The sequence below is a fragment of the Pimephales promelas genome, chromosome 18 (genome assembly GCF_988280905.1).
Source record: "Pimephales promelas chromosome 18, fPimPro1.hap1.1, whole genome shotgun sequence".
Taxonomy (NCBI): domain Eukaryota; kingdom Metazoa; phylum Chordata; class Actinopteri; order Cypriniformes; family Leuciscidae; genus Pimephales; species Pimephales promelas.
Window position 1 is genome coordinate 17,067,613 of NC_142786.1, and position 12,310 is coordinate 17,079,922.

The window sequence follows — 12,310 nt, forward strand, 5'->3', positions numbered from 1 at the left end:
CTAAAACCCAACCCGAGTATAATCACTGAGGTCTATAACCCAACCTGAGTATAATCACTGAGGTCTAAAACCCAACCTGAGTATAATCACTGAGGTCTAAAACCCAACCTGAGTATAATCAATGACGTCTAAAACCCAACCCGAGTATAATCATTGAGGTCCATGACCAAACCCGAATATAATCACTGAGGTCTAAACCCCAACCCGAGTATAATCAATGGGGTCTATAACCCAACCTGAGTATAATCACTGAGGTCTATAACCCAACCTGAGTATAATCACTGAGGTCTAAAACCCAACCCGAGTATAATCACTGAGGTCTATAACCCAACCCGAGTATAATCATTGAGGTCCATAACCCAACCCGAGTATAATCACTGAGGTCTATAACCCAACCTGAGTATAATCACTGAGGTCTAAAACCCAACCCGAGTATAATCACTGAGGTCTATAACCCAACCTGAGTATAATCACTGAGGTCTAAAACCCAACCTGAGTATAATCACTGAGGTCTAAACCCCAACCCGAGTATAATCACTGAGGTCTAAAACTCACCCGAGTATAATCAATGGGGTCTATAACCCAACCTGAGTATAATCATCACTGAGGTCTATAACCCAACTCAAGTATAATCACTGAGGTCTATAACCCAACCTGAGTATAATCACTGAGGTCTAAAACCCAACCCGAGTATAATCACTGAGGTCTATAACCCAACCCGAGTATAATCATTGAGGTCCATAACCCAACCCGAGTATAATCACTGAGGTCTATAACCCAACCTGAGTATAATCACTGAGGTCTAAAACCCAACCCGAGTATAATCACTGAGGTCTATAACCCAACCTGAGTATAATCACTGAGGTCTAAAACCCAACCTGAGTATAATCACTGAGGTCTAAACCCCAACCCGAGTATAATCACTGAGGTCTAAAACTCACCCGAGTATAATCAATGGGGTCTATAACCCAACCTGAGTATAATCATCACTGAGGTCTATAACCCAACTCAAGTATAATCACTGAGGTCTATAACCCAACCTGAGTATAATCACTGAGGTCTAAAACCCAACCCGAGTATAATCACTGAGGTCTATAACCCAACCCGAGTATAATCATTGAGGTCCATAACCCAACCCGAGTATAATCACTGAGGTCTATAACCCAACCTGAGTATAATCACTGAGGTCTATAACCCAACCCGAGTATAATCACTGAGGTCTATAACCCAACCCGAGTATAATCACTGAGGTCTAAAACCCAACCTGAGTATAATCATTGAGGTCCATAACCCAACCCGAGTATAATCACTGAGGTCTAAAACCCAACCTGAGTATAATCACTGAGGTCTAAAACCCAACCTGAGTATAATCAATGACGTCTAAAACCCAACCCGAGTATAATCACTGAGGTCTATAACCCAACCTGAGTATAATCACTGAGGTCTAAAACCCAACCTGAGTATAATCACTGAGGTCTAAAACCCAACCTGAGTATAATCAATGACGTCTAAAACCCAACCCGAGTATAATCATTGAGGTCCATGACCAAACCCGAATATAATCACTGAGGTCTAAACCCCAACCCGAGTATAATCAATGGGGTCTATAACCCAACCTGAGTATAATCACTGAGGTCTATAACCCAACCTGAGTATAATCACTGAGGTCTAAAACCCAACCCGAGTATAATCACTGAGGTCTATAACCCAACCCGAGTATAATCATTGAGGTCCATAACCCAACCCGAGTATAATCACTGAGGTCTATAACCCAACCTGAGTATAATCACTGAGGTCTAAAACCCAACCCGAGTATAATCACTGAGGTCTATAACCCAACCTGAGTATAATCACTGAGGTCTAAAACCCAACCTGAGTATAATCACTGAGGTCTAAACCCCAACCCGAGTATAATCACTGAGGTCTAAAACTCACCCGAGTATAATCAATGGGGTCTATAACCCAACCTGAGTATAATCATCACTGAGGTCTATAACCCAACTCAAGTATAATCACTGAGGTCTATAACCCAACCTGAGTATAATCACTGAGGTCTAAAACCCAACCCGAGTATAATCACTGAGGTCTATAACCCAACCCGAGTATAATCATTGAGGTCCATAACCCAACCCGAGTATAATCACTGAGGTCTATAACCCAACCTGAGTATAATCACTGAGGTCTAAAACCCAACCCGAGTATAATCACTGAGGTCTATAACCCAACCTGAGTATAATCACTGAGGTCTAAAACCCAACCTGAGTATAATCACTGAGGTCTAAACCCCAACCCGAGTATAATCACTGAGGTCTAAAACTCACCCGAGTATAATCAATGGGGTCTATAACCCAACCTGAGTATAATCATCACTGAGGTCTATAACCCAACTCAAGTATAATCACTGAGTTTATGAAATCTGTTGAACTCCTCTCTGGAGGCCTGCGAGGTGAAAGTCAGCTGAGACTTTCACTGGTGTGTGGAGTGTGTGTGATCATCTTCTCCCTCGAGGGCTCACACACACATGAGTTTCGCTCGTGTGATGATGAGGACAGTAATGTTGCGCAGCCTGTTCCTTCACTGCAACTGTATCATTAGCAGAAACTCCCTCGCTGGTGTTACTGTGGAAACGCTCAGCCACAAATTATTGCTTAAATGTGTTTAAAAGAGCACAGTAGATAACTAGACACGTCATTTATAAAATCAATTACTTTATGTTTTTATAAAAAATTAAATCCCTGCAGGAAATGTATTAATTTCATGTCATAGCTGATAACTGATAAATGGCTCATATGAAAATTCTATTTTGTCTAAATAAATTTACAAATGATTGAACATATACACGTACACACACATGCACACACACACACACACACACACACACACACACACACACACACACACACACACACTTACATTATTCACAACTTTGGGGGTTTGTTAGGTTTTTTTCAAAAATGTACTTTTATTCAGGAAGGACGCATTATTAAATTGATCATAAGTGACAGTAAAAACCTTTATAATGTCACATTTTTATCACATTTCTGTTTTTAACTCTATATTAATCAACGAAGCCTGAAAAAAAAAGTTTCCACAAAAATCTAAACTGTTTTCAACACTAATAATAATCATAAATGTTTATGATCATCATATCATCATATTAGAGTGATTTGTGAAGGATCATGTGACACTGAAGACTGGAGTAATGATGATAAATTCAGCTTTGATCAGAAGAATAAATTACACTTTATTATATATTCACATAGAAAACAGATGTTAAAAATATTTTACTGTATTTTTGATCAAATAAATGCAGCTTTGATAAGCAGAAGAGACTTCTTATACTATACTGATAAATAAAAAAAGAAGAAGAAAAGCTCTAATAATATATTGGTCAATACTCAATATTCAACTGAATCTGTGTGTTGTGAGTGTGTATCTGCCATTTCTGGCTGATTCTGTCGACACACAAACACTACACAGTTATTCTCTCGCTCTCGTTCTGAGTCTGTCTACACAAGCAACAGGTTTGGGGTTGAACTCCTGTCATTGTGAACACACACACAGCTTGTTTGCTTTAGTGTCATGGTTTGTTTGGGAATGGAGACGCGTGTTTGATTTAGGCATCACAGTATTGTGTCGAGCAAACACAGAATTAACCGACGGGTTCTGAAGAACTGTCACGGTTCAGGGGTTATTGCAGGTCGATCACCTGAGCATTACACTTTATTCAAGATACAACATTTCCAAAAAATGTTGGATCACTTTCTTGAAACTCTACACACATAACCACAAAACACACACACAACATACAAAACATCTCTTGCAAAAGCAAACAGAACTATTTTAACTCCTTCAAAAATTGTGTTTTTCGCGTAGTAACTCTACACACAAACATCAAATGATCACCGACATACACACATAACTACAAACAGATGTGAAACATAAACACTCGTGTCTTCAGTGTGCAGTGGAGTTACAGGAGTTTGGCAGACACGTCTGTGCACAAATACACTCTATATACAGTACTGATGCATTTTACAGTTATGGAACTGACCTGAGTTATGAATAATGACACCTTTGTGTCGATATGTAAAGCAGTGTGGAATTTAAATGACAGTGTTTCCCACATGAACGCTGTTTGTTGGATGATGTGTGTAAAGTAGAGACCTGTGCTTAGAGTATTTCTACAATAAAGCGTGTAATGTGCTGTTGGTTTTGCAAACTTGGTCTGAATAATCAGTAAACGAGTGAACCTCAAGATCCACTTCTGGTGTGTAAGTAGTTTGGGAAAACCTCCTGTAATTTACAACAGAAGGGTTTTAATAGAGGGTTAAACTGTGGTAATGTGCAGATTAGACCCTTTTGGGTCACAATTAAAGTGATTAAACTCAACTCACCCATTAACTCACCTATTACATTCAGATCCACAGATTAACAGATATCTAGTGTCCATGTCACCAGGACTGGCTGAATAACTGCAGCGATCTGTCAACCTCCAATTTCACACCCTTTGTAAATTATGGAACGATCCCACTCATTATATGACTACGAGTTACACTTGTATGACTATGATTACACTTATAAGCATAAAATGGACCATAAAGAAACACTATATCCTCCTCTCGACCTGTTTCTGAGCTCCACCAGCTGCTGACTAGCAGAAGCTCATCACAACTCAAACAGAAACCAGTGAACACACACAATCCGACGTCCAGCGCAGTAAGAGTCAGAAATGTGTCCCATTTCAGCTTCAGTGTCCCAAACAAGACTTACGCCGTTTTAAAAGCAAAAGTTTATGAGATTTCATTCTTCAGGCCTTAAAATCTACAGTCACTTGCAGAGTTTCTTCACTTTTCCCAATTTGTCCTGACAATGATACTACTACTGACCTATAAAGCCCTAAATGGTTTATATTAGCTCCTATGTACTTAACGGACCTTCTTTTGCCCTACAATCCACCGCGTTCCTTAAGATCACTAAATTCAAGGCTTCTGGTCATTCCTAGGATATCTAAGTCCACTAAAGGAGGGAGGGCATTCTCACATTTAGCTCCAAAACTCTGGAATAGCCTTCCCGATGCGGTCCGAGGCTCTGACTCGCTGACACAGTTTAAAACTAGATTAAAGACGCATCTCTTTAGTCAAGCATTCACATAATGCTTACCTTTTAGTCCTCTGTTATGCCATACGGAACCGTTTGCCACTGAAACTGCTTAACTTGCTACTGCCTAAATACTGCCTTGCTTTTGGCTTGCTTAGTTGGGGTTATTTAATATTTAATATTTAACAATATTATTGATCTGTGTTGTACTACTTTCATGTTATCACTGTGAAGCTGCTTTGATACAATGTGTATTGTGAAAAGCGCTATATAAATAAATGTGACTTGACTTGACTTGACAATAAAAATAAGATCAGATCATGAATGTGCTCAGAATCTGATCTCGATAAACTTTATTGGATGTTCAGTGGGTTATTCGGCCCGTTGGCCTACAGGACCAGTCCGGGTCAGTTGTGCTGTTCCTCACATCATTACCTAGCCTGGTTCAACCAGACTCTAGTACATTTCATTTGTACATAGAGTCTGGCCTCTCTCCATTGAGAAACATTTACTTCCTTGTAGGCGGATTCACTATTAAAGTTCAAAACTATTGGATCTGCCCATAGTCACTCACGATCTGCCATAGCCAATCGCTAGCGTGTGGTCGTGAGCGACGTATGTCACGCGCTGAAACAGCTGGAAACAACAAGTCCGAATGATCAGAGGATTATGTTTACAATAGGATTTCAGTCAACGAGAGCTGCATATTTTGTTAATTTAGGAACAATTAATAATTTGAAATGTATATTTGACACGAAGGACAGTGATATATTCATTCAACGGTCGAAGCTGTGTCTAATCATTACAAATACGTCCCTGTGGTCGTTTTCGCAAATGCTGTACAGTGAATGATCAGTCTGTCTCTATCTGCAGATGTGTAATAAACAACAATTTTTCATATTACGACTTATTGTTTCTTAATTACCTTAAAGGTGGAATACCTATGATTTAGATGCCGCTAGAGGGCGCTACATTCAAAACAACAATAACGGCTTTGCTTGATGACGCCGTGGAGGAACGCGGAATGATGGGAACTGTTGTTTTCAACTCTACCATGGATAAATCAGTCAGACGGGAATCGAAAATTAGTTGTCATGGATGAGGTAAAGTTCGATTTCTATAAATGTTGCGTTTAATGACATGCTTGTTTTTTATTCAACTGAAACAACCGCAAGAAAAGTCAGGTTTAAAAGTAAATTAGTTATCACAGATGTTACTGTACGAGTCACTGGACGAAGTGACTTATTTTTGTCTCAAATCGTTGCTAATGGATCCTGACTTCGCCCTATGCTGCAATATGCATAAGGTTTGCATTCATTTACAGAAATCAGCTGCTTGAATAACAATAGCTGATGTTATTAGATTTTTCAGTTGAGATTCTCAATTGATTCAGTTAACGGATGATGATCTGAGGTAAAGTTTTCAGAATGCAGACTCAGCAACGATTGTATTTAATTGTACAGTACAATAACATAGAACAGACGTTATCTTCCTTTCATGTCATTAAACATAACAATATTGCTGGCCATACACTGATGAGAAAGTGCGCGTTCGGTGTTACCTGTTGTCCCAAACGTGGCGCGCCGCTTCTCGTACGGTGTGCGACCCCCTTTACAGCCAACAGTTCACATTCCGAGAATAAATTAAAAGAATAATTGTGCTCCATTCCATAACAAATGCGCGAAACAAGCTGACGTTTGTTGCTTGATAGACGCTAACACACAACTACAACTTCCGCATTTGTCCAGGACTACACGCAGTACGAGCGGAAACCGAGGTATGACGCGATTGACTGGCGACTCCCAGCTCACCCCTGCTCACACGCCCCGTTTCCTTGGTTAAAATCTAAATTTTCTCGCGATTTAAACATTGTTTGAAACATTTGGAATATTGCAAGTTATCATCTTAACTAAATATATAACACTGGCCTTGTGATTTTGGGATATTTTAATGCAAAAATCTTAGGTATTCCACCTTTAATTGGTCTTCAAAGTATGTGTTTGTACATTTTTATATGGCATTTATTTATTTTTTTTTATTAAAAAAACAAATTAACCATTGCCATCTAAAACTGAAAATCAAATATAGTCTTCAAAGTATGGGTTTTCACATTTTTATTTATGACAATTATTTAAAAAAAAAATCACAACCATTTTGTATGATTTACAACATGTAAAACTGACACACCAACCTCCTGCACGAGTACACAAAGGGTCTCAAAATGTTCTATTCATCACAAGAATCAGTAAATTTACTGTTGGGAATCTGAGCGACTGACATGACTCCTGAGCGGATCTTCAACAATAGTTTAGCAGCCAGGACTCGGGGCTTCCGAACACCAGGCTAAACCGTCCAAAATGTCACGGTCATCGTGCACGAGCTGGCCAGCACAAACTTCCAACCTTTCTGCCTCCTTCACTTGATCCTCCGTTGTGAAACAAGCGATAACAATCCTGAGGTGAGACGATAACAATCCAGCTTTAAATTCTGTATATTCGGCAGTTTATTTTCCAACAACGGACCGAATAGCTTTTCTCACGTCTTTTTCCACTGCCATTACTGAACTCAAACTGTCACGCTACATCAATGTCATCGTTCTCAGCCACTCCCTATTCGCTGATTGGTCCTACAAAAAAATTGATTTCTGGAAACCTAAGGAAGGATACACAGCAGTCCCAGACGTAGTAATGAAGGAAAATGAAATTGAGTGGAAGTGCGTAGGAGGGCGCAGCCAGGCTAATCATTACCCAGAACTGAAGCTGGTTTCCGCCATACTAATGCTGCATTCACGTGCTATGGAAAGTAGGATATTTTCCACTTGTGAACTGGGGCCTCATGTATAAAACTTTGCGTAGATTTCATCCTTAAAGTGTGCGTACGCACATAAGGCAGAATTTGTGTACGCACAAAAGTTTTCAGATTTATAAAACCGTTCGTACGCCAGAACCTGCGCAGAATTCACTTTATAAATCCCAGTCAGCGGGAGATTGTGCGCACGTGCGTCTCCTCCCCGAAATAACCATATGGAGATTACAACGCCTAGTTTAAATATGCATATCCTCATCTGCATATCATTTGCATATGATTATTCATCCACGTGATACACGTGATACTTTATATTGTGCACTTCTGGCTTTATAACTTACAAATGCGACTGTATCTCGCAATCCTGAGGAAATATGTTATTCTGTGGTGGAAACACGCTTCACAACTCAGTGTCTTGGCTCATAACCCAGGTAACAGATACTCATGCAATCCATCTTTCCAATTAAAACATATCCTAAACAAGAGTGCTGTGGATTTTACACACACTCTAAAAATGCTGGGTTGTTTTAACCCAACTTTGGGTCAAATATGGACAAACCCAAACGTTGGGTTAAAAATGTAATTAAAAAATTTAACCCAATGGCTGGTTTTGTCCACATTTGACCCAAAGTTGGATTAAAACAACCCAGCATTTTTAGAGTGCAGCACAATATCAAATGCAGGTGTTTAAACAAGTAAATAATGTCGTTAAACTTACATTTCAGGCCAATTAGATCGTATATTTCTTTGCAACCATATAAAATTGTTCAAAAACAAAACCTGCTCCACAACTTTCTACACGCTCCTTTGGACAGAATTCCGTTTTACTCCCTGCGGTACTGCAGCATTACATATCATAAACGTTTATAATATCATGCTAATCACAAGACAAGCAAAACAACAAAATAATAAACAGGTTAAACTTTCATAGCTTTACTCTCAGAACAACACGTCCTCAAATTAGAGGACAGAAACGAGGAGGTTATAAAGCATATCTTTAATACCATAGAATAAAACATAGCATGCATTTGGTTCATAAATTAATAATAAATTAATTAAGAATGCTATTTTTCAATAATAGATTCAATAATAATAGATAAATTATTTTTACGTGACTTCTAAAGTGACAACGCATTATCCCGAATAACTCAACATTAAAAACAAATAGGATGAAAGTACGAAGTTGTTTTTACATTTTATTTTTACATCATATTGAAATGTTTAAATCTAGATGTCAGATAGAGGTTTACTGACGGATGTCTCTGACAGATGCAAAACAAACAAAAACAATGTTTTACCTCGCAGCCTTTAGGCTTTCAGTGTCTGAACTCTCCGTTTTCTGCTTTTTCTTCCACTTGAAGAGTCTGAGTGTTCCTCTCCTGTCCTCTTTGTCCACAGACTCTTCGAGATTCGCTTCACTTTTAGAAAACAAGTTCCTCAAAGACTTTCTGCCGGAAAAACTCTTTTTCGCCATGCCGACGAACACACAGAAGATCCCGAGAGGAGCAGTAAACCGAGTCTACAGGTGACTACAATCCAGCACACTACAGCTGTGTTCACTAGTGCACTGTGATCATCAGTGACACACGCGCCGTATGACCCAGATGTGGGCAGATCTGTCGGTTATGATTATTAACAGCCATAACTCTCACACTCACCGAGAGATTTGAATATTTTGATCAGTTCTGTTGAACTGCAGCTTCACTTTAACTTAACATGATGAACTGATTAACCGAAGTTAACGCTGACTAAACATGTCCCTCAATAGCAGGGTTTAATCCCTATGAATGTTTCATTCCATCAGTTTTGTCATTCATTAACGTAGATATAGCCCATTCTATCATAAAGTTCAGAAAGCGCCAGTGTAAAAAACAAACGTCATTGGCGATTAGTAGCCTAAAGATAAAGTTGATTCAAATCAATATTATGAAGCTGCAGACTCGGAGCCTGCATCTACAGTCCCCCACCCAGAGTCCCGCATTCTCAGACCCCTCGTTTTTCGAACACAGCACCTCCTGCTGTTCAAAAGATCGAATAACACCCGCACACAGAGTACAGCGCACGATTATCCAAATGCAATATTTGCAATATTACAGTCTTCAAATAAATGATCCAATAAATATTTGCGTTCCCTGCTTAATGCATGTGCCAAAAAACTAATTGTTACTGATGGAAGGGAAACTATCTTCAGAAAAATAGTAGGCTATGTGATATTATATTGCTACAATGTTTTTTTTTTTATTATATTTTTTATTCAAATTCCAATTTTTCTTTCAGTTCAACCTATAATGGTCTAACAATACCATGCTAACATTACAATATCTGTTTTTTTTTGATATTTTGAATGTGAAGCAAAACAAATCAGAATAGACAAAACACCAATAATAAACAATTCTGTACTTTATTTAATGATCACCTAAACATCTTCTCGCTGTAAAGAAAAATGGAAGAAAAAACTGTGTTTGTGACTTTACTTTTCATCTTCAACTGCATTAAAAAAAACTAATTTATAAGTCGCTTTGCATATAATCATAAAATGATATGTTGCTGCATTCGGCAGCGGCAACTCCATCGATGTATGGTGTACCCTGGAATAGCCTACAACATAGGACTGATAGCACATGTCTTGACGTTTCAAAAAGGAAGAAAAAAAAGAAAAAAGATGTTTGCAAATGTTAGCTACCATGTTGCACTGCTCTGTTGAAGTGTCCCTTGAGATGTTTTTGAACTTTGAATATATGGGGGCACAGAATGGGCAGTGAAAATAACAGCAGCATTTATGACATTTCTACAAAAAGTCCAAGGTTAAACAGCCCCTATCATGGATTTTTGAAAATGACTGTTCATATGGTGTGGAATATAGCTCTAAGGGAATGAAAACATCCTGCAAAGATTTATATCTGAAAGTGCACCATATATAAAGTTATTGTCTTTCAAAAGTGTGAGTCGACTCTGAGCGTATGAAATGAATTGTTTTTGAAACGAGTCATTGCTGTTACATCGTGCCTTAGAGAGGTCATTGGCCGAGCCCAGTTACTGCGCGCGCAGACGGAAGTGTAAACTTGAAGTCTACACATTCAAATACTTCATAATAGCGTCATGTCGAGAAGACGCTGTGTCTACACATTCAAATACTTCATCATAGCGTCATGTCGAGAAGACGCTGTGTTCTACAATGCAAAGATAGTTCAGCCACTTTGTTTTCATTTACCAGGGACGAGCATGTGAAGAATCGGTGGTTAGAGTTCATATTTGCAACGATACCGCAACAGTATACCCCGATTGTGTTCTCATTTTAATGACGAATCAGGGCCGGATATAGGCATGGGCAAGGAGGGGCAATGCCCCCCCAAATGCCGTGACTGCCCCCCCAAACGTGATGGCATGCAAAGATCCGAAATGTAAAAAATATTTCAAGAGAAATGGTCAGAGTGAGCGCTCTCTGCTCTCTATCCCTCATTCAAAGTAGCTACTGGTCGCAATCTCGCAAAGGCCGATAGCGATGTTAATTTTGAACAAAACACGCACGTCACGGAACAGCGACAGTGGCGCATATGGTAGAGCGTGTCGTTCGTGAATGAGCTTTTGCGCTCGGACTCGAGTTCGAATCCGCCTTTTGCTGAACATGAGATGTAAAATGTATAAACTAACATGAAGGTCTCTAGCGTTATATTTTGCCAATGAACTAAAAAACCATGATATGGCTTTTTGTTTTCATAAAAGAGCACAAGACTTTAAGAATAGGCATTCTGTTTGTGCTGGGTATTTAGAGAAACGTGTGCACTTTGCTCACGCGATCAGCTGGTGTTTGTTTCCCCCTAAACACAAGCTCAAGGTTTATTTCTTGCAAGTGTAGAAATAAGGACAAAAGTATTTTAATTTTCCTATATTATAGTGTAATGCAGACTAAAATAAACATTTTCATATAGTAGCCTAAATAATAGGCTATATGGATATTTTACGTCATAGGAATAATTATATTTAAATCGTTATTACATTATTATAATAATTGTTTGGCATCCTAAAACACCATTGATAATGTAATGTGTAGACTGAGACTCTCATAATTAAAAAGATGTTTGAGCCCTCTTTATTGTCATTATACAAATCAGTGCTTTATCTTTGTTTAAGGAGCAGTTCATGGGTTGAAGCTCTTAATTTTGATCTCTCAAAGAGCACGAGACCCGGGGTCTCTTGTTATGGGGTCTCAGACCCCATAACAACAGGTCTAGATATGGACGCATTTGTTAGGACTTTTGCACAGAAAAGCAGACGACTGATGCTAATGACTGATATAAGCTGTGTACAGAGCTAAAGAAATTAAAACAAACAAACAAACAAAAAAACCCAAAAAATAAATAAAAAAGATTGAAATAAAAAACAAAAGGACAGACAGACAGACAGA

General features: G+C 38.7%; 1 protein-coding gene across 1 annotated transcript in view; it reads right to left on the reverse strand.

Annotated features, from left to right (window-relative positions):
* Positions 1-9,794, reverse strand: part of crybg2 (crystallin beta-gamma domain containing 2) — a 118,467-nt gene extending 108,673 nt beyond the window's left edge. The window contains exon 1 of the mRNA XM_089122834.1: positions 9,204-9,794. Within this exon, the coding sequence (XP_088978960.1) occupies positions 9,204-9,379 (176 nt within the window). The 5' untranslated portion in view covers positions 9,380-9,794. The remainder of the gene's footprint in view (positions 1-9,203) is intronic.
* Positions 9,795-12,310: the final 2,516 nt, after the last annotated feature.